At 37.8% G+C, this 23,881-nt stretch overlaps 1 protein-coding gene and 1 long non-coding RNA gene across 2 annotated transcripts in view; one reads left to right on the forward strand and one right to left on the reverse strand.

Moving 5' to 3' along the window:
• LOC117495081 (complement factor H-like) overlaps positions 1-9,988 on the forward strand; it is a 45,391-nt gene extending 35,403 nt beyond the window's left edge. Inside the window, exons 8-13 of the mRNA XM_034146146.1 lie at positions 3,903-4,018; positions 5,949-6,131; positions 6,225-6,419; positions 7,604-7,771; positions 8,859-9,038; positions 9,690-9,988. Coding sequence (XP_034002037.1) covers positions 3,903-4,018; positions 5,949-6,131; positions 6,225-6,419; positions 7,604-7,771; positions 8,859-9,038; positions 9,690-9,880 — 1,033 coding nt within the window. The 3' untranslated portion in view covers positions 9,881-9,988. The remainder of the gene's footprint in view (positions 1-3,902; positions 4,019-5,948; positions 6,132-6,224; positions 6,420-7,603; positions 7,772-8,858; positions 9,039-9,689) is intronic.
• Positions 9,989-10,773: 785 nt separating this feature from the next.
• Positions 10,774-11,389, reverse strand: LOC117495583. The gene is made up of 3 exons (XR_004557192.1): positions 11,380-11,389; positions 11,082-11,254; positions 10,774-10,982 (listed from the first exon to the last, which is right to left on the reverse strand). It is a non-coding gene; the product is annotated as an uncharacterized LOC117495583 (long non-coding RNA).
• Positions 11,390-23,881: the final 12,492 nt, after the last annotated feature.

Here is a 23,881-nt window from a genome sequence, read left to right on the forward strand (position 1 = left end):
GGGTGTGTAACCCAGTGCTCTGTGTGGTCATTCTAATAAAACAAATATGTTGACTTGGTCAGATTTCTCCCTCTATTTTTCAGAGGAACTCTTTATCTTTCATGAAGAGGAAAAAGATGATATCCAAAATATTAATACACAATAAATAACCAAACTGGGCCAAGTTTCCTAATAATGATTTTCCTTAAACATAAAGATAATTTTCCATGAATGCTTCTTCAACAGTTTTTAAGCAGCAGTTCCCCAGAAAACAGAAATACATATTTCTCTTCGCTCCTGTAATGCACTTTATCAGTCTGTATTGTTTTGGTGTGCCGTAGAGATGTCTGCTTCTTCTTGAATATAATGGCACTCGATGCCACTCGGCTTGTGTTGCTCATAGCCTCAAATAGATACGTTTTAGATGTAGAATTTAAAAGCAGTGTTGATTTCCAGAAATCAAAATAATCCGCAGTCATGGTTGTGAGCAGTTTCATGTAGGAACTATTTTCTATCTACCGAGCTACATTTCCCAACAAATAGACAAATACATATTTTATAGTTGAATTTGTTCATTTTGAAAGTAAGAGTAATGTTCATTAAAAACTAGGCTTGCTGCCTGTAACACATCATGGTCCTGGTAAGGAGTTTCAAGAAGTACACTTTACCTGCTGGAGGTACACGTTACCATTATGATCATATTAAACCTTAACTGAAGCCATGTCTTCACCATACACGTAATCTACTGTTATATACTGTACATTTATACTTGTATATACTATACATGTGTACTGGTATACAGTGAGTATATACTGCAATATACTGTTAATATATACTGATCATAAACACTGTTATATAATGTTATAAGTTGACATAATTTCTGTAGTATAATAAGATATACAACATAAGCACCATAAAAAGAGAAGATATGGAACCTGAAACTTCAAAAGAAGAAGGAGGAAGACCTGTCGGCACATTGAACATTGAACATGAGATGTGTTGATGGTGTGATGCTCCTGCCCACTTGCCAGTGAAGGGGTTATTTCACTCAAAGTGACTGGCCTGATTTGGCTGAATACCATTTGAATGCTAAATAAAAGCACAAAAATTGAGCATATATATAAAAAATACACGTTCAATCAGTCTGTTTCCTTCCTTACTGTATATGTATTATGAGAAAATATGTAAATACTCCTGATTACCATCTTATTTTCCAACTCTAAGAATGTCATTGAGTAGATGATGACAATACTTTCTAGTATTATAAGTATTTCAAAGTATGTACCTTGCTTGCAAACAGTTTTTTTATTTCAAATGCCCCCTGTGCAGATGTGGGAGAAGTACTCAGATCTTGTACTTGAGTAAAAGTAGAAGTACCATCAAAAAAGTACTTATTATGCAAACTGGCCCTTTTCAGATAATATATATTATATGATTTGACTATAATTATTGATGTATTAAAGTGTTTATCAAAGCTGGTAAAGGTGCAGCTAGTTTTAATTATTTCTGTATACTGCAGGGTAGCTTGTGAATGTACTCCAGGTGTAACTAAAGTCTGATTTAAGTGTGAATTATATTTCACATCATTAATCCATATCTGCAAAGTAACTGAAGGTATTAAATAAATGTAGTTGAGTCAAAGTATACAATATACCTCTGAATTGTAGAGCAGTGGATGTAAGAAGTAGCAAAACATTGAAATACTCAAGTAAAGCAGAAATACCCAAAATTGTACTAAAGTACAGTACTTTAGTAAATCTACTTAGTAACTTTATACCACTGCCCCTCTCTGTCAAACGAATACCCTTTGGTACATTGAGATCGGTTCGATGTTTTGAAGGTGTGATGACCCTGCTCTCTGCCAGTAAACGATTGAGCTAACTGGAAGTGACATGAGCTTGCTGGACAAACATGTTAATGATAAACCAGAGGAAAGAGATTGACAACATTTGTAGAACAGTTCATGCTACTGTAATCTGCACAATTCAGTGCTTTATACTCCAAAAGTTGTAATTTTGAAATATATTATTCCACAGACAGGAAGCCAGTGTACATTTATGAGAACTGGAGGGATATGGGTCTTTGTTGGGACCCCTTAGAGAGACATCATTACTGTATAAGCCTATAGAAGGTAAAAGGGGAGGACAAGTTATTCTAAACCCTGGTCAGACTGTCGTCCTCAAATTCGTGGACTTCTTTAAATAACTGAAAGAGAACAAACTTTTTATATTTTATTTGTTATACTTACTCATATAACCTGCACGTAAATCATTGTTTGCATGCTGAAATGTATGAAATACTTATTTTTCCAATACTGCAAAATACGGTGGAAAAAACTATTTCCATATCAGGGTTGTTTTATAATACAAATAACATATATATAGGGAGAGAGAGAGAGAGTGTGTGTGTGTGTGTGTGTGTGTGTGTGGTGTGTGTGTGTGTGTGTGTGTGTGTGTGTGTGGGTGTGTGTGTGTGTGTGTGTGTGTGTGTGTGTGCGTGTGTGTGTGTGTGTGTGTGTGTGTGTGTGTGTGTGTGTGTGTGTGTGTGTGTGTGTGTGTGTGTGTGTGTGTGTGTGTGTGTGTGTGTGTGTGTGTGTGCGTGTGTGCGTGTGTGCGTGTGTGCGTGTGTGTGTTCGTGTGCCTGCGTGCGTGCGTGTTGTAAGGGGGAGGTACTCGTGTTCCTGAGACAGTTTCATTCAATTGTTTGTGCTTTCCACTGTGTAGAAAGACTCGATTTAAGTAATTACAGAAGCACAGCTATTCCTGGATCCTCACAATGACATCTTTTTACTTTCTTGGGTTCTTTATACTATGCCTTAAAATGGATACGTCTTTACAACAGGAAGGTAAGCAAGAGGGGGAATTATTTATGAATCCCTCTGTTTCTCTATATATGAATAAAACCATATCCAGGACTTAATGTGAACCTATGTGTGAACTGAGTAACTTCAATTGACTTGTTATATCAGACAAACCACTGAAAACTGGTGCTGTGACGGACAGTGCAACAATAAAATGTAAACTATATCTGCCACCACTGGAAGGAACCAGCTATGAACCTGCAGTTAAAAAACAGCAACAGATGTTATGCCACCATGCCCTCCCACACCCCATTGTTACAGGCTGCATCCACACTACGGCTTTTTAATTAGCCTTTTCCTAAATACATTTGTATTCTTGCTTATGTGTATTATGCAACAAAGATAATATGTTCAGCACCCAAAAACTGAATCTTTGCTCATTAAAGGGTGATCTTATTTTTCTTTATTGGAGACTAGTATTCATTTCTAAATGGTTTGTTTCACTTTATTTTAACTATTATTATTTACAGTTTAACTGAAAATTCAAGGGAAATTTTCATTCTGTTTATTTCTGTTTCATTCCCTAAATTATTTTTAAAAACACTACATTTAAAATGTGTTGGGGTAATGTTTGTTGGGAGCCCCACACCTCTGTGTGAACGTAAGTAAAAACTGAGTAATGCAGTGTACTGGTGACACTTACCAATAAATATAGGTTCTGACGGATAATGTGTTTATTTTTCAACAAATACAGCAATAACATGTAAACTACAACTGCCAGGGCTGAAAGGAACCAGCTATGAACCTGCTTATAGAAACACGTTTCTACCTGGTGACCAAGTGACAGTAACTTGTGAAGACAAGTACTGGATTTTTGGGCATCAACCGACTTCAGTCGTAACTACATGCAAAGAGGACGGAGAGTGGACTATCAGACCTCTATGCCAAGGTATATACTGCTGTGAATGCTGTTTTATTTTTTATATTTCATAAGCTGTGATGATGGTTATCAATCATGTCTCGATTACTTGAGATTTACAAAACATTTTCTTATTCTAGAGGTTACGTGCAGCAAACAAGGAGTCCCACATGTGTCTTCATGGGACAGTCGTCGGCAGCAAACATTCAAATCGGGTGAGACGACACGTTACGGGTGTGAGACAGGCTACAGGAGGAAAGATGGCGCCAGCAGGGCCACATGCACCCGAGATGGATGGCAACCAAATCCACTTTGTGAAGGTATTGTGAAGTAAACCTTATGTTTATAAGATATCTGTTATTTTGTTTCCATACTTGGCTATAGGGGGGGAGTTTTTACTATATACTATATTGTTTACTGTAAAGGCTACTTTTAAAAAAAAGAGTCCCATGAACTAAATGCAGCTAAGCACAGGAACAGTCAGGAATTTACTTATTTTGTTTTCAATTGCTTACACATGCTTTTTTCTTTTGATCGCACAAGTCTTTAGGGTGGTATAAACATCATGACTAACAAAAACTAAACAAATATATTTTTATTTTGGTTTTATTGTGTGTCCTTTGTAGAGGACATCGGGTGTTAGTTATGCGAAGCATAGTAACAACATTAACATACAAGTACATTTAGACAACATTAGAGCACAACAACTCAATGCAACAAATATTGAGCCCTCATTTGTAGAACTCCATCCTTTTTTGAAATGCAGAGATACATCTGACACTTGAGGCACTTGATGTATGTTTTCCCACTGCATCCGTCTGCCATGAACCCTACAGAAACCTAAGTGTTAGTTTTGGCCCATAGTGGACTCCATTTGTGTTGTGTAAAATGGGGGAAATAAGAAGTTAGCAAATCCCCATGTCCTCCTCAGAGGACATTCCTAAAAACAGTTAGTTTTAGCTCAAATAAGTATGACACTGCTCTGAAAACTCACTACACTAACTCCTAAGATGTTCCCTTACTATAATTAATAAAAAAATATTGAACTCACAACACTGGTAATTACAAAATTACAAACTTACCATTTCTCTTTCTATAAATAGTGCTTGTGTTGATGGACGCCATTTTGAAATACAATGAAATTATCTTTTTCAAAGCCACACCCCCACATTATGTCATATGTTTGAAAAGCCCAGGATGTCCTCTGTGGAGTACAATTGGACTTAATGCTGTGGCATGTATAAGCTCAAAGTAATGGACTAAAACCCAATGTGCTCCACAGAGGACAAAAATGAATGGGTGGGTCTCTGGAGGATAAACACTTGAAGTGTGCACCAAATGGCACACACTTCATTTAAAATACGAGACACTTTTTCCAACCAACTTCAAACTCTGGTGCTCAATCAAAAGCACACTAATTTCTTATGGACTTTGTTCTGTATGTAGATAGTTCTGCAGGACAGAGATATGTGCAGAAACACAAATATTTTGTTGAAAGTAAACATTTGTATTTGAAAATAGAGGGAAAGAGGTAGACAGACACACATACACTATTAATCACCCTGTCAAGAACACCAACATAACAAAAAGCACATAATGACCACCATGTAAAATGTAAAAAAAGCAAAATATTTAATACCACCACGCCCCCCTGTTCAAGGCGCATTCCACACTATGGCTTTTTCATTTGCCTTTTCCTTAAAGGTCCCCTATTATACTGTTTTTCATCAATATATTATAGTTCTCAGTCATATACAAAACATGTCTCTGAAGTGTTTGGCTCCAAACACCAAACAGATCATGCATTGTAGCATCCCATAAACCCCTCTGTTTCAGCCCTGTTTCAAAAGTGCTGATTCTCTGTCTGTTACTTTAGATGAAAATAAGGAGCCACTCCCCACGCCCCTCTGAGAGATATTTGGTTAAAAAGAACACAATGGTGCTCTAGAGGAGATTCAGGTGATAAGGGGGGGGGGGGTTACCTTGGTTGGTTATAGGCTAATGGTTACACAAGCCAATAACTTGTGTAATTGGCTTGTAAAGTGGCCGAAATCTGATCAGCTCATTTTCAGACAGGTTTTTATATAAATGGATCAGGACAAAAAGTGAGCAAATCTTTTTTCCTGAAACTCTCAGAATCTCTTTACGCAGAGGGGACACATGTGTATGTATAAGATGCATGAAAAAGTGGATTTTGCATAATAGGTGACCTTTCAGAAATCTTTATTCTTGCTTGTGTATATTCAACAGAGATAATATGTACAGCACCCGAGATTGAAAATGGTGATGTGCTTGGACAAATCCAAGAGTACATAGAAAATCAAGTCCTGGAGTTTCAGTGTAAACCCTCATTTAGACGCGCTGAAGCCAGATCTTCAAAATGCACAAAGCAAGGAGTAAGAGCAGAATGGAGCCCCACACCTCTGTGTGAATGTAAGTAAAAACTGAGTAATGCAGTGTACTGGTGACACTTCCCAATAAATATAGGTTCTGACGGATAATGTGTTTATTTTTCAACAAATACAGCAATAACATGTAAACTACAACTGCCAGGGCTGAAAGGAACCAGCTATGAACCTGCTTATAGAAACACGTTTCTACCTGGTGACCAAGTGACAGTAACTTGTGAAGACAAGTACTGGATTTCTAGGCATCAACCGACCTCAGTCGTAACTACATGCAAAGAGGGCGGAGAGTGGACTATCAGACCTCTATGCCAAGGTATGAAACTGCTGTGAATGCTGTTTTATTTTTTTATATTTCATAAGCTGTGATGATGGTTATCAATCATGTCTCGATTACTTGAGATTTACAAAACATTTTCTTATTCTAGAGGTTACGTGCAGCACACAAGGAGTCCCACATGTGTCTTCATGGGACAGTCGTCGGCAGCAAACATTCAAAAAAAAAATTCAATTGCTTACACATGCTTTTTTCTTTTGATCACACAAGTCTTTAGGGTGGTATAAACATCATGACTAACATTGAGTGTCCTTTGTAGAGGACATCGGGTGTTAGTTATGCGAAGCATAGTAACAACATTAAGTACATTTAGACCACATTAGAGCACAACAACTCAATGCAACAAATATTGAGCCCTCATTTGTAGTACTCCATCCTTTTTTGAAATGCAGAGATACATCTGACACTTGAGGCACTTGATGTATGTTTTCCCACTGCACCCTACCTAAATCGGCGTTGTAAGGGAAAGTTACAGCCTAAATGATCGCATCCGATATGCATGCAAGAACAACGTTGAAATAATTGTTCCTATTACCTGTGAAGAAAATGGTTGGAATGGGATTCAGAGCTGTTCAGGTAAAGTCAAACAACAAATCATTCAACAAATACAGCTTAAAGGAAAATTATAGAGGGATTGGCTTCGGGTGTTTAATTAGCATGGTCTTAGCGTGTTCTCTTAACAGCTAAAAAATAACATCTTCAGTGACTTTAAATTGCATAACTACTTCGATGACCCTGTTTCATCAGTTTCAAAATGTGTACTGTTGAACAATAAAAACGTATTTTTTAATGCTTAAAACACACATTAAGAACTTGATTTATTTGTAACAGGCTTGCTGTTCAGTAGATCATCAAGAAATTGATCACTTAAAGAGTAAAAGGGGAGGCACCTTACTTTCTGACCTTGTCTTTAAACTCTATTATATAGTTTCTATTTTTACTTCTATTCATATTGTGGTTTCATTCATGTCTATTTATTTGAGCTGTCCCTATCTTTCTTTGTGTTGCCTCAACAACTGACTTTGGGGATCAACAAAGGCATTTTCTTTTCTTTTTTCTTGAAGACATCATTTTTGAAATGGTTTGTTTGATTATGTTTTAATGTAACCTGAATAGCTGGAGGATGTGTGAATAACTTCAAATATTCATTGAATTTGTTTCAGAAAGTCACTGCAAGAAACCTCACATCGACGGTGCAAACTTTATCGGCGTTGTAAGGGAAAGTTACAGCCTAAATGATCGCATCCGATATGCATGCAAGAACAACGTTGAAATAATTGTTACTATTACCTGTGAAGAAAATGGTTGGAATGGGATTCAGAGCTGTTCAGGTAAAGTCAAACAACAAATCATACAACAAATACAGCTTAAAGGAAAATTATAGAGGGATTGGCTTCGGGTGTTTAATTAGCATGGTCTTAGCGTGTTCTCTTAACAGCTAAAAATAACATCTTCAGTGACTTTAAATTGCATAACTACTTCGATGACCCTGTTTCATCAGTTTCAAAATGTGTACTGTTGAACAATTTCTACTTCATGCTTTTTCTCTCCCCTCAACACACGCCTGTTTACTTGAAAATGATAAATGAAGCTCCTCTCTTGATTTACTGCACTCTAAAGCCTTGCTTTGGCTTTCATTTAAATAACAATGCTATCTTGTTATCATCCTGATAATTGCAATGCTAGCATGCTGTAAAGGTATCAGGTCAACTATCTTAATTTAGCCTGGTTAAATTCAGCATGTTAGCATGTCGACAGCATGTTCAAAAGTTGCAGTCTCACATGGATTTGTATTCTTTAAAACATTTAAATGTTTCTATTGAAAACTAGAATGTCTCAGGCATCATGTCCAGCAACATGAGCTTGTCTCCTATATGTTATATAAGAACTCAACAATAAATATGTTGTGAACGTAATATAAACAGAGTTATGCAAAGTACTGGTAATAGCACATTGTAAGACTTTGGACGCATTCCCACAATGTCAGTGAGGGCTTTGGTCTGCCACTCTGTCAAAAGTGCTTAAGGACACTCAATGTGATCCCTTGATGCACACTATCAGTAAGTCAGCATTTTTGCAGGGAGCTTTGTGAAGTTAAAAAATAGATACAACCAGCCTTTTGCTTACACCTTTGCTGTAGCTCTATGGTGTTGCCAGGGTTTCTGCTCTGGTCACATGACTGAACACTATGAATACTCTTTTAAACACATGCAGCCTCTCACACTCAAGGCTCACATATTGGTATTAGGCCAAAATAAAAAGGGATCATCCCCACTAAAACTACATATCATTATATATATTGTAATTCCTGTGCTTATCTTTTAGTCTACAGTACATACAAATATAGAGTATATTTATGTTTGAGAATGGTTGTCACTTCTACAATCCAGTACCTGAACTGTATGATATACTTTTTAGAAGTTCTAGGTTGTGGCACAGCACCAATCATTGCCGATGGAGACCTCAAGTACACCAGGAAAAGTAATAACAGCCATAATGATATGGTTGAATACATGTGCCAGGCATACTACACCATGGAGGGAGAGCCTTACAAAACCTGCGTCAATGGTGTATGGACTGGACACACGAGATGCATCCGTAAGTTACAGGTTCTTCTTTTAATAACATGTGCAATATTGAAAAGTGAAAATCAAACTTCATTTTAAAATGGTTAGAGTCGTTGCATGTTGTAATTTGATTGGAAACCTAATTGATGAAATCCATTTATGCAACATGTCATTTGTGCCTGACCTACGTTCATGGCAATAACAGAGTACGAAATATGGAAAGCTGTTTTAGCATTTGAGCTGTGTGGCCCTTTTATTTAACCTCCTCTGCCAGAGTTTAAACTGTTCAACAAAAGAGGAATGGTTTGTAAACAGTTAGGTGCCAAGAGGCAATGTGTCTCAAATAAACTGTCAGCTTATTGTCACATTAGCAACCAAGCTAAGCTCCCAAGCTAACAGAGGGCTATATTTATGTAAGTATTTATGTATATTTATATAATTCCAGGGGGAGAGTGAATGGCACAGCACAGAGTAAATAGAAATAAGGTCAGAGAGTTAGTTTGAATTACTTGTGCTGGGCCTGCTGGCTGGCATGTAAGCAATCAGCTCTCCAATTATTTTAGCTCACCAACTAGCCCTCTAAATCGCTCAACTATTGCCCAACATTGGCAAAAGTTGTGAATGCAGTATGCTTTAGTCATTCCTGCCCTTATCCAAATGCTATGTTGATTGTCTCTTGCAGAACCCTGTACCGTGAATGAAGACGACAATAAACAACATAATATTACCGTTAAATATAATGGCAGTACATATTTCACTCATGATGAAATAATTGAGTTTAGGTGTGCCAGAGGAATACCTGTTGGTTCAGTATCATTACTTCAGAGGTGTAATAGTGGTGTTATTGTCTTGCCTACTTGCCAAGAGTTTTAGTCAACAGTAGATCAAAGTAAAAAACTGATTATGCAGAGTTATGAACTGATTCCGTCTCCTCTTTGATGTTGTCAACTGTATAAATGTTAATAAAGCATACATGACACATCTCTGTCTCTTTTCTGCCTCCTAAATACAGTCTGTAGCATACCATGAGCAAAAAGAAACGATTAGAATTTAGCCAGCGTAGAAATAAAATCTGGTATGGATTGGAAGTCAATGGGTCTCATGAAATGAAAGCTATTGCAAAGAAATTTGACTTTTCAATAAAGAAACAGCTTATTTTTCAAAGATATTAGTATACAATTAAATTAAAACATTAAACATATATAAAAGATAAAGAGATGTATCCAATGTTTAGTTTAGTCATATGATATTGAATTGATTTCAAGTCATTAGTTCCCATAATATAGGAGCTTATTTTCAATTTAAAAACTGCAGATTTCAGATCCTATTTAGTAATTTAATGCTGCATTGTTTTACACGAAATAGTTCATATGACATGAAAGCTTATAAACATATTTAAGACTTTAACCACCATCCAATTAAAATTAGAATGCCATAATTGTCTAGTTATACAATTCTGCATTGACATGGAGATATTTAGGTCTAATGATAGGGAAGCTATTTAAAAGATGTAATAATCTTAATACAATGATGAACATCATTGTATATATAATTAATTATACCAATGCTTTAACATACCTCATTGTAGAGTGTGTAACAGTGCTAACAATTACATTAGGTGGCTAAAACTTCCCACCTGGGAGCAAGTTACCCTGAATTTCATTTAAACACCCACCTGTTCAGCCTCATTTCAGTATAAAACCCATTAGATAGATAGATGAAACTGGCCCGTGTATAAGAAACATATCCATTTTAATATTTACATGGAAATCATGGAAATGCAATAGTAAAAAAAAACTCAAACAATACAAAAAACTATATTTTCTGAAGCACAAGAATGAGATGATAAAATGAAGATTTAAAAGCCTGTATTTACAACACAATAGAGAGTGTGTTTGCCACCATCTGAATGGCCCGGAGAGGATCCACAATATCTTTGAACTTGTCCCTTCTGAGAACCCAATCCGGTGCAAATCTGAAAAACAAACAGGATGTCAGTTACCACTGCAAAACACATGAAATCTGTGAATCTCAGACAAATACTTTACTGTACATAGACACATTAAAAACGTACTTTGGCACAGGGCGGGATTTACGAGGCGTCGTTTGAAAGAAAAAGCTCCCGTTGATTGATGCGTTCATTTTCTGTTTCGTAACAGTTCTTTCAGCGTCCATCTTGTGTTTGCGAGCGGTGAGGCGGTAGATACTGCGTAGCCTATCCAACACTTTGGGTAGCTTCATAACCTCCTATAAATAAGAGAGTTCACATTTATTACAAAACTACAATAGCAGTTTCTGTCAGATTAGAATTTGGTTGTGTGAATTCTATAATACATATTCTCAACAGTATTTATGTCAGAGGAGCTACGGACCACAACGCGGGTACTTGTCTTGCAGGAGGAGAGCAAGAAGGAAGCAGGCCTTTGTGAAGATGCTGGCCGCCCTTTCTGCCACTTATCTCCAGCTTTCTCACGGTTATCTCTGCAGCAGGTCCAGCAGAGTCTCGACAGAGTTTTTCCACCGAATACACTGCCTCAATGGTCTTGTGGTACTATGGAAGGAATACCACGAAAGAGTGGGGGAGAGGAAAGGAAGAAAAAAACACAGGGAATCAAACAAACTACCTATTTTACTTTTTTAAACCCATCAATGCTTTTGCCTTCATCATTCCTTTGGAAGGCTCTGATTAAACCATCCTGTTGGTTTGAAGCCAATTGTATAATGTACTGGCATTCCTTTCTTACCCCACCTTCCTCCCTCTTCTATCCAATATAAAAAAGGTTAAAGTCCAAACTGCTATTTAAACATGAGGACAAACATCTAATTGTGGAGCTGTACCAACTGTTGAACTTCAGATTTTTTTGTATTCATTTTTTGTATCTTTTTTTAAACCATCACGTATAGCCATTAATGGAAAATGTTTCACTTTGAAAAAGCAGAATTTCCAAGTCTTGCAATTTGAATCCACATTTTGTAAACTACACTTATTTAAGCCTGGTAAACACACAATTATCTGACATAAAAACGATTAGACACATTAACTTGTATTTAATACATCTAAGGGTCTTTCTGAAATTAACTTAGTTCAGGACATGTAATAGATACTGTAATCACGTAGTCTCCCTAGGTTTTAAATCACTGGAAACACATATTTCATAGAACAATGTACTACAAATGTTATAGTTAGATTTATTTCTAATGTGTTCCTCATGAATAAAATGCAGACACTGCAGAATGTTCAAGACATACTAACCAACGCTTGACTGCTCTCTGGGCTACAACCACATTCCTTCCTGTCCTCAAGATACCGTCTCCTCTGCTGCCTCGCCTTCACACAATTGTTTTCCTCCACTAAGAGATAGCTAAGACAGCGCAATAGATAAATCTATCTATATGGCGCTGGCTAAGATAAGATAACTTTAACAAGATGCCTGTGTGGCTTAGTACCAGGTTGTTATTATACCAGCAATGGGTCTTGCTCGTTCTTTTGCTTCCCGTCTGATGAAAGGACAGGAGTGGCTTGATCAAGTTAGCTACCCTAGCTAGTAGCTAGCACGTTAGTTAGCATTACAGCCTTGTCATTTTTATTAGCCTTAACATTGAAGTAACATTAAGTAACCCAAAATGTTTAAACAGTAAGAGTAGTAGTCATATTTCGTTGAACCCTTTGAATAGTACTGTCACCGGTGTGATCATTTCTATAATACACCATTTAAGCCCGGGGGAGAAAATGCTAACGCTAAACGTTAGCATCGGTGATCTTCTCTACTTCATGCTATCTGCACAAATGGTTGACATTAAACATTAAAAACGACCAGGCAGTTCAGAGAGAATCAAAGGAAGGCAGGCAGGCAGCTTTGCATGACATTCTTCAGGACCGTGTTTCCTTGTGGTGATAGTGAGGATAGTCAATCGTTGTGTTGACAAGACAGTAGTGACGGCCATCTTGTGGTGACGTGTGTTGTTGACCAGAGATGTAGTTCATTGAGCGTTTCACACAAACAAATGTGTACCTTCACAGTTTTACGACACATTTTATTTTTTTTGACTTGCAAAATTATCTTTTTAATTGACAAACATCATATGTGTAATTCGTGTGGCACAATTCAAACGGGATCGAAAGATAATCTTTCTCTCTCCATTGACTTCAATGCATAACTTTTCCGAAATAATGGTCCCATGGGGCTCAACCGGAAGGGGAGGGACTTCGCCCACTCTATTCTCTCACACATGCTCACTCACACATGCTCCACGGCAGCAGGGGGCGCTACTGAGTCATTGGGAAGGCGGGAGGTTGAGCAGAGCATGGAACAGCCCTTGCAAGCCTGATGACAGCCGTGTTTCTAGCGATCACAACGAAAACAGCCAAGACACATATTGAGCCCAGAAAATGAATGTTATTAGGGCTGTAAATATAATAAGCTTTGTCTAAAATGGACAAACATTGTAACTAAAGAGATTTAAACTATACAGCGATTCTGCACTCGGTCAATCAGCTGCTCTTCATTTTCTTCCTGCTATATTCAATGAGTGATACAAATATTTTTTACCATACGTTCTGAATAAAACTGATACTGTTGGACTCAGTACTAGTACCACAAGTACTAATGAAGTACTTTTACTGTGTACTTTTTGAGTAATCCTCTGTCAATGTCCCCTCCTGAGTACAATGCATGTTTCCTCTGCTATTTGAATAAGCGTTTTTAAAACACCTTTCTTATGAGACTGATATTGTTGACAGAGTACTTTAAGAGGATGGTTGACATGTGTTAGAAATTAAAATCAATGTTTTATGGCATCAATTTATGTTTAAAACATTCCGTCAGCTTAAAAGCAGTTTTATTCTGAAAATCCTTCATTTCCGGTTAGCATTAGCATGTGGCTAAACGTTTGAAACCGTGAATTGAAGGTGAAATGACATGTGATGTTGTACACTAAACACCACTGGGATAGCACTCATTTATTGACGCTGAATAACGTTTATCAGGGAATGTTTAAATAACCACGACACCAGAAGTATGTAATTTAGCAACAAAAAAAGGCAGGAATTGCATTGCACCAAGATTGGTATAAGATCAGCTTTTTAAGGTCAGCATCTATAGAATTTAGAGCTAAGATAAATGAAGATTGTCTTGTTTTGTATTGGAGTTTTTCAAGCAGTGTGGTTTTTATATCTGCATCACATGTTCCCATTGTTCCCCTCCCCTTCCCCCAGAGCATGAGGTTAATGCTATACTGCTAAGCTAGTTAGCTAGCCAGTTGGCATTACTAGGTGGTGAAATAGTTTGAGAAAAGATACAACCGGTAACTACTGATTAAATACACAGGGATGGTGTAGATGAACATTGAGAGTAGATTAAGTTGTTTTTGTTTTTCATGCTTTTCAAAGAAAGTAATTTGAACTTTATTATTTGGGAATAATAAACCGGAAGTAGGTTTATGAACCGGAAGTACTAGTTGATACATTTGAAAGGGGTTAAAAATAAAACAGCTCCCCTAGCGGACATAATAAGTATTACAGTTAATACATTCTTCACCACACACAGATAAAGATTACATGTGGTTTATCTGACTTGAAGTATTGTAGTTAACACATTTTATTACATTTGCATAATTTCATAAACTTCATAATACACTGTACACAGTTTACTTTCAAAATTTTGAATTCGTTTTTCCAATTTCTGTTTAAAAAAAAAAAAAAAATTACCAGATTTCAAAGTTAAGTTCAGATGACATAGGATATCTTTATAAATAATACAAAGGTACTATTCAGAGGATTAGTAATTCATTTTTGATAACTTAATAATATTATCCAAGTACTTAAGAAAACATGTCACCAAAAGACACTAAGTTAAGAGCATTCACAATGCCAGGCTCAACTGCAGATATTAAGGAGAGGGTAAACATCTGGTCAGATGCTATGACAGCTCCAGTAAAAGACAGAAGACACAGAACCAAGTAGAGGAACTGTTCAAGCAGTGGCAAATGAGAGGATTGATTCCAGCAGATGATCAACCTGGACCAACGGAAGCCATAGAAAAGCTGTAGTTGAATATGAGAATGCTGAATACCTACAACAGCAAGAAGCATGGATCAAAGCCGGACGGCCCTCTTGGTATGGACCTGAAAAAATTGCTATGAACAGAGCTGAAAAAAGAAAAGGGAGAGTTACAAGACTGGTACTCTATCTGGAAGATGTCCGCCAAGGATTGACAAACAGCTTACATATGGTAGAAGCAGAAGATCTGCCAGTAAATGAAGACACAGCAGAAACAACAGAAGAGGGCTCCAGTTATCCAAACTCCAAGCCGTATCCAAGCCTGACCGAAGTGTCTCCTCCCGACATATCAGAGAACAACCCTTCTCACCAAGCTTCAATTCAAGCCCCAAATGTGAAAGAATTGGCGTATGAGGTAAGAATCCTATCCAGTGTCAACCAGCTGATGGAAGCAGAACTCGGCAGAAGAATGGAAAAACTCAGCAGAAGAATGGAAGCAGAACTCAACAGAAGAATGGAAGAACTCGGCAGAGGAATGGAAGAACTCAAAAGAAGAGAGGAAGAAAGACAAAGACAAGAACATGAAGAAAGAAAAAGATGGGAAAAAGAACAAGAAGAGAAACAATTCCGAACTGGTTACTCTCCTGAAACAACACATTCCGCAGAAGAAAGACGACGGGCAGATGAAGCCCATAATGACATTATGGCAGAAAGAAAAAGGACAGAAGACGAAAGATTCCAAGACATGATGGCAGACAGACACCAGAGAGAAAGGAGAGAACAAGAACAACAAAGAACTCAAAGATGGGAAGACTCTCAAAGAACACGCCCGAACAAACTACTCTCCAGACGAACAAAATTACAAAGGACAAGGACACGATGACAGCGACAGTGCACATTCTGTAACCAGCAGACACTCAGTATGTCCGGAAGACACACGGCAACAACAGACCAGGGGCACTGTACATAGCGTCATGCCATTGATAGCGGCTGGAAGAGGAGGATTTGACTACCAACCATGGACTCACAGGGACATGGAATCATTAGTGGCAAAGCTACCTCCACTCACCCAAGGAGGTCAGAAGTGGGTGAAAGATCTGGAGAAGTACACTGGCCAAGACCACCTGTGCTTGGGAGACATGAGGGCACTGCTTAGACGCATAGAAGGAAGACTAGAGGCAAGAGCAGTAGATTCCAAGGCCCAATGCACTAACTCTCCAGATGACACTTCATTCAACAATATCAGGTCGAGCTATTGGGCTGCTATTCGTAACATCTACCCGACAACACACAGTTTACATGCCCTCACCAGCCTGAGAAAGAGCAGGGGGAAGACATGCATACCTTCTTGAAGAGATGTGAAGGAGTGTGGGAGGACAGCACGGGAGAACGACATGATCTTTCTCCATCTGTTGAAATGTTGTGGAAGAACGCTGTCATTAAAGCCCTTCCCCCATCAGTGCAGGCATGCCTGGGAGACGTGGTGGGATTAGACCAGGGGTCGGCAACCCCTGGCACATAAGTCGAATAAGTGTGCAAAATATTTAAATTGTATTTTCGGATCCTGAACGAGACCGCCGCCAGAGCGCGTCTCCCCGTTACCTGCAGAAGGAAGCCATGCACGCAACGCAGCCCCGCTCTCTTTAACTCCAGGTGACTTTCTGCCGCTTTCCTCCGTGGTGCAGTGCTGATCGTTTCACCACGGAAGAAAGCACTTCACAAATTGCAGTACCCATAAGGAGCTTTACAAATGTCGCAGTTTTTGCGTGGCTGTGTGTGTCTTTAGTTGAAAGCCCAGTGGCGATCTGCTCATCTCTCATTGAAATAATATGCTACAAAGGGGCGGACTGGCCATCTGTGTGTTGAACTTTCCTGTCGGCTCCCAGACCGTAGTCGAGGAGGGCAGAAGCAACGAGCTTCAGGTTCAATAACCCACTTTAGCTTAAATGACTGGAGAGAGGCGAGCTCTTCTTGAGAGGCCGTTGCATTTATTTAGCTGTTCTTCTGTTTCACAAAATACATCACAGACCTCTGTTTTTCTGCTGCCTCGTTTCACTTCCAGAAACATACTCACACGCACACGCCACACCCCTCTCTCTCTCTCTTAAAGGGACAGCGATCTCATCTCACTCTGCATGACCCTAATATCATAACATGTGTGTTCTGGAGAATCACAGAACGGACGATCGTCCTTATTATTATGCCGTTTAAACCAATTATTTAAATGTGTTTTTAAATTCGGTATCATGTAAGTTGCGCTGACAGGTCCACACACTGCTTCCCCGCAGCGAGGCCCCCCCGCCCTCCTGTTGATAGATCACGAGCGTCAAGCTCCTCAACATCCTCAACACCCCCCCCCCCCCCCCCCCCCCGTTGATAATTCTCGATCATTGGCACGCTGATAATTTTTTTTTTTTTAAATGGCACTTCATATCAAAAAGGTTGCCGACCCCTGGATTAGACACTAAACCCATTGAAGAATGGAGACAACATCTCAGTCACCACGATATGAAATACCAGGCAACACAGAGGGAAAATGATGAAGACGACAAAATACTAGTTAGAAGACTCTTGAAGATACAAATAGCTGAGAAAGATACCGAAGCTAATAAAAACAAGAAATCGACAAAGCAGATGGCCATACTAGCAGAGAAGGCAGGGCGGACACCTCCAACAGTTCAAACTCAGGAAGAACCAGAGAATCAAATGCAAAACCAACAAAGCAGAGGAAGAGGTTTCCAAAATGGTGGCTGCTACACATGTGGTCAGACGTCACATTGGTCCAAAGAATGTCCACAAAACCAAGTTCAGCAGACACCTGTGTATCTTCCTACCCAAGTACAGCCACAAGCACCGCAGTATCTTCCCACACAATTCCGGCAACAGCAAATACCTGTGTATCTTCCTACCCAAGTACAGCCACAAGCACCGCAGTATCTTCCCACCACAATTCCAGCAACAGCAAAATACCTGTGTATCTTCCTACCCAAGTACAGTCACAAGCACCGCAGTATCTTCCCACACAATTCCAGCAACAGCAAATACCTGTGTATCTTCCTACCCAAGTACAGCCACAAGCACCACAGTATCTTCAACAGCAAACACCTGCATATCCTCCTACCCAAGTACAGCCGCAAGCACCACAGTATCTTCAACAGCAAAGACCTGTGTATCTGTTTCATATGTGGAGATTGTAGACATTTGGCCAGAGATTGCCCCACTCAGCAATATCCACCACAATCGAGCACCTCACAATACATAGGAGAACCAGTGTCGGATATTAGAAAAATTGAGGCGGAAGCATATGCCAGGTCCATGATGAATATTTCTGTTGGATCAGGTGATTGGGTAAATGTAAAAATCCACAAGATGAAGTCGTTGCAACCTGTATGGAGTGGACAATGGGAAGTTGTAGAACGCACTGCAGATGCACTCCGGATCAGAGTTAACAAAGGAACATGTTGGCACCTTCTTACAAATTGTGTAGCCGTACTGCCACATTACCTGAAACGGCACCACAGTTAGAACTGATTTGAAAAACTGGTACAAAACAATAAGGAATTGAACATTTTAGGAACGACAGCACCAGGAGATGAATAAACTCAAGAATCCGTAGAGTGTAAATACATAGAGAAAAAACACATTTTTACACTCAAACTATTTACTAGATATATAAACAAATGTTCACCAAAAGTAATAAGTATAATAGAAAGTAGACATAGGCCTACACTTGAGTCAATTTACATTACTGTGATCTGATTAGTGTGCTCTGCAGGTTTTTTACTATTGTTCTAAGTAAAAGTGGGATTTTAAATATTGGAGAAAGTATGGAGATGTTCTTTCGTAGTGTGTGAAATATGTGATGCTTGAAACATGTAAGTATTTCAATTTATAGGAAGAGTATAGAATTTTTAGAAGTTTTTGGAATAACATTCCAAATATAGTATTCCAATCTAAGGTATTGGTTTCACCATTGTGGCATAGTTATTACCATAGGAGGGCTTTAAGAGGGGAATATGAAATGACTTCTGTTTTTAAATCCTTGATAAAGGAGGGACTAATTGTTGCATGTTCGGACACCCAAGGTTCCACACACTGCTAAAGAGGTTAACGTTGTTACATAGCAGAGCTACACGGATCCTAGTAATGGTTTGACTCAAGATAATAGTTATGTACACAAGTTTCTGAAATAGATCTATTAGACATTTTAATACTAATTAGGTGTAAATGAATTGCAGTAGTAGTAGTACTATAAGGAAGTGAGTTTTGTACCAAGTGTCAGGAAATATGGGAAGCAGAAGTCCCAATGAAAAGTTAATACCATCTTGAAAATCATAGTCGAAATTGTGAATGAATAAGGAATGGCGCTCCGCATATGACATATTTTTGTAGATAGAGGGTACCCGCCTATGCTGATTTACCTCTGAAAAGACTCTGCAGAGCACGACATGGCCAAAAGACCGAGACCAAATTACCTTTGACCCTGACTGACAGTGTGACAAAAGCACTGTCAATGACTGACTCTGGGTGTACCTGACCGAACCTGACTTGACAACCAGACGGTATGAGTGTGAATGAATGCCGGCATGTGATCAGTGTAACTGCATGATTCTAAAACAATAACTAACCAAGCATGGTTTTGGACTAACATATTATTTTGGAGCTCCAAGGGAAACGAGAGGTTTCCTAAAAATTCCACAAAAAGGGGAAACCGCACATGTGACCCATTTCTAATCTACTTGATGATATTTTACTCCCACAGGAGTTGGCAGTTTGCAAATGTAAAACTCAAACTAAAATCTGAAGATTCTGTTTCTTTTAGGACTGAAGGATGGAGAGAAACACTAATTTTCACTGAAGTGTTTACTGTGGAAATAATAATAATGGATGTAAAATTGTAAATAATGTTCGCTATGTCCCTAACCAATATTTACCTGAAACGTTTTCTTTCCCCTCCCCATTACAGGATTTTGTTACACATGAGTTCATGTGTAAAAAGGGGGGAGTGTGTATAATGTCTAACGTCAACATGGTTGTAAAATTCACAATTTAAATGTTTCTTTTAGGGATTGAAAGAAACCTTCCGCCCCAACCCAGATGTTCAAACTGAGCATTGAATGATAGTTTTAGAATTAACCTGCTCCATATCTGGGGATAAGATACTGTTTGATGAATGTTGACATGTTTCTAAATATTGATTGCATTTTGAACAGGTAACACAGATGCAGAAGCAGTGGCCAAGGGGCTACTGTGAGAGATGTAATTCCAGAATAGAATACAGAAGAAGTTGACCTGTGATAATGAAACTATTTTGTAATATTTTAACAGACATTAGAGTAACTGAGGTTTGAAATATAGAAAGAACATATTACAGTTAAGCTAAAACATAGTAATGTAATGACACAGAATTTAATTTAGACAACATCTTGTAACTAGCCTGGTAAATAGATGTAAAATCCATGGACTTTATTGTTTAGGCTATTATGGGGATATACATTTAATTTAAATTCATAATAGAAAGACATTTGATGACAGTATGTTGGAATTCTGCATTCATTTTTCAGCTTGATGATAGACAGGTAGAAGCAGTATTGCCAGGTGAAATTGATGGGATTTCTGCACACGATCCAAGCAGAGAATGACGTACCTTACAGGACAGATACACTCAGGAAACCACACTCTGACAGCATCATGACTTCAGTTGTTTTTGAATCCATAATGAAATTGTATTACATAATGTTAGTGTGTGTCTTATAGTTCATTGTTATATTTAGATTTGAGAAAGATTACAAGGATTTTATTTAGGAATAACACAGATGCTCATCAGACATTTCCGAGCTATTGAAATATGTTATTTAGTTCACCATGAAGATGTTTTATTTTGTTTGTAACATATGCCAAGTAGTAAGATTCAGATATCAGCAGGTTCTGAATTATTATTCCTCTGTCCCATAACCAACAAGAATGTGGATGGGGAGAACTATATCTGCTGTAACCAGCAGAGATTCATAAATTACACCAGAGACACAGTAACAAGATGACACAGTTAGATAAAAACAGACCGATAGAATGGCGCTAAAATTTAGTTGAAAAAGGGGGTGTATGCAAAAAAAACTGAAGAGGATAAGAGTAATATTTAGCTATTTTCAGATAGTTTAATCCTTATATTTTGTAAAAGAACAAGTGCCTTAACACTGAATGTGGTATGAGAACGGTTTTCTGTGAAAGGAGGGAGAAAGAAATGTTCAAATACCAAGCTAATTGCTGCTATTTTGAAAAGTGATATTGAATGTTAAAACTAGAAGTTTAAGCACAAGGGAAAACTGTTATGTTGAAGACCAACCGAAGCATTTTTTGTATTTTTGATGACGGTTATTTGAACCATTCCATTTTGATAGTATGTTTTTGATATGAGTTATGTACTATGCAAAGTTCAGATGAAGAACTCATTGATTTCAGTATTGTGTTCACACCTTAAAAGGTGTGAAAGGAGGGATTGTTAGAAATTAAAATCAATGTTTTATGGCATAATTTAGTCTAAAACATACCGTCAGTTTAAAAGCAGTCTTATGAAGAACTCATTGATTTCAGTATTGTGTTCACACCTTAAAGGTGTGAAAGGAGGGATTGTTAGAAATTAAAATCAATGTTTTATGGCATAATTTAGTTTAAACATTCCGTCAGCTTAAAAGCAGTTTTATTCAGAAAATCCTTCATTTCCGGTTAGCATTAGCATGTGGCTAACGTTTTGAAACCGTGAATTGAAGGTGAAATGACATGTGATGTTGTACACTAAACACACTGGGATTAGCACTCATTTATTGACGCTGAATAACGTTTATCAGGGAATGTTTAAATAACCACAGACACCAGAAGGATGTAATTTAGCAACAAAAAAGGCAGGAATTGCATTGGATATGATATCAGCAATACTTCCAGTCAGTACTCCAGCAGCAGCATTTTTACCCCTTGGAAAGTCTTTAGAGTCTGGCCTGGATAGCTGGTCACAAATATCCTTCAGCAAAGTGACACACCCTTGTGACTTTTGTTAGCCTCTTATGAGGCTTCTGTCTTTTAAATATGATTATTTCTCTGCTCCTAGTTCATTCCTCTCAGATTCTTCCATCAGTCCCAGTCATTGCATGTCTGTCAATAGAGCTTGGAAAAATGTGTTCAATTCAACAAAATGTTTTTGTGAAGGTCAGAGCTAAATTATAGATTGTTTGATTGTGTAATTACAAGGTGAGAGAAATAAATCCACATCCTCCTATTAAACTTATTTTATTTACTTTTCCATGTTGTACATATACTTACTTGTATTACATGTTGAACCACATGCTGGATATCTTCCCCAGCCTCAAGGAAATACAATACAATTAATGGATTCATAATTTAAAATGTTTATAAAAATGTATAAATTAATAATGTTGTGTGCAAACATTTCAAATTGAAATATAAAATGAAAAATAAGTTTACTTTTGAAATGATTTCTCACAAAAACCTTTCTAAATTATAGTAAATTATTAAAAAAGGTTTCGTCAATATAAGTTTTTCTGCCTAAAATAGTTAAAATTGAACGTAAACTATATCAAACACCACATCCATGGCAATTATCCCATTTTTGTTACGGCTCCAAAAAAGGCATATATATATATATATATATATATATAACCTGGCCGGCTTAACCCGTCTGTATTTCTTCAAGCAACACAAGATTCATAGTTTATAAAGTACAATTCTGGGCCATTGATTGTGTTATTTCTCCAAACACATACAGTATGAAGCCTTAAAATGGTGCAGGAAAAGGACTTTACATTGGGTTATACTTAAAGACAGGACTATTCAGTTAAGAGAAGAGAAAAAAAGGAAAGAAATTGTTATAATGGGTGATGTAACATTAATGACAGACATAATATGAGGTCCTTGGCACTCAGACTTTAGAGGGATCATTTTGTGATCATGGGGCATCACCCTTACAGCATCAGGACAATATCATATGGAGTCAGATACTGGAAGTGTGCTGGAGGCGACTGGTGGACTGATGGAAGGATGAGGCTGATGAGACTGAAGAATCTGCGAGGAACGAACTAGCGGCAGAGGAATACTTATATATTAAAAGACAGCAGCATCATAAGAGGGCAACCATGTGACAGAGTGTGTTACTTTGCTGAAGGATATTTGTGACCAGCTATCCATTCCAGGCCAGACTCTAAAGACTTTCCAAGGTGTAAAAATGCTGCTGCCAGAGTACTGACTGGAAGTATTGCTGATATCATGTCTACCATCCTCTTAAAATACTCTGTCCAACAATATTAGTCTCAGGAAGAAATGTTTTTTAACGCTTATTAAAAGAAAAACATGCATTCTTGTACTCAGGAGGGGACATTGACAGAGGATTACTGGAAAAGTACACAATAAGTACTTCATAGTACTTGTGGGGGTAGTTTCAGTAGTACTGAGTCCAACAGGATCAATCTCACGAAGAACTAATGGCAACAAAAAAGAATTCCCTCATCAAACTTAGCAGAAGTGGCTTGATTTTCAATTCAATTCAATTCAAACCTTTATTTAACCAGATGGTCCCATTGAGATCATAGATCTCTTTTTCAAGGGAGACCTGCATTTTGTTCTCAGCAGGGGACTTTGACAGAGTATTTTTCAAAAAATACACAGTAAAAGTACTTCAATGTATTGTTAGTAGTAGGCTTACTAATACAAAGTCAAACCGTATCAATTTCATTAAGAACTAATGGTAACATTTTATTTTTATCATTCATCAAAGATAGCAGAAAACATGCATTATGTACTATGGAGGGGACTCTGATAGAGGATTACTCACAAAGTACACAGTAAAGTACTTCCTTTTTATTTCTGGT

This window comes from Trematomus bernacchii, unplaced genomic scaffold, assembly GCF_902827165.1.
Source record: "Trematomus bernacchii unplaced genomic scaffold, fTreBer1.1, whole genome shotgun sequence".
NCBI classification, from domain to species: domain Eukaryota; kingdom Metazoa; phylum Chordata; class Actinopteri; order Perciformes; family Nototheniidae; genus Trematomus; species Trematomus bernacchii.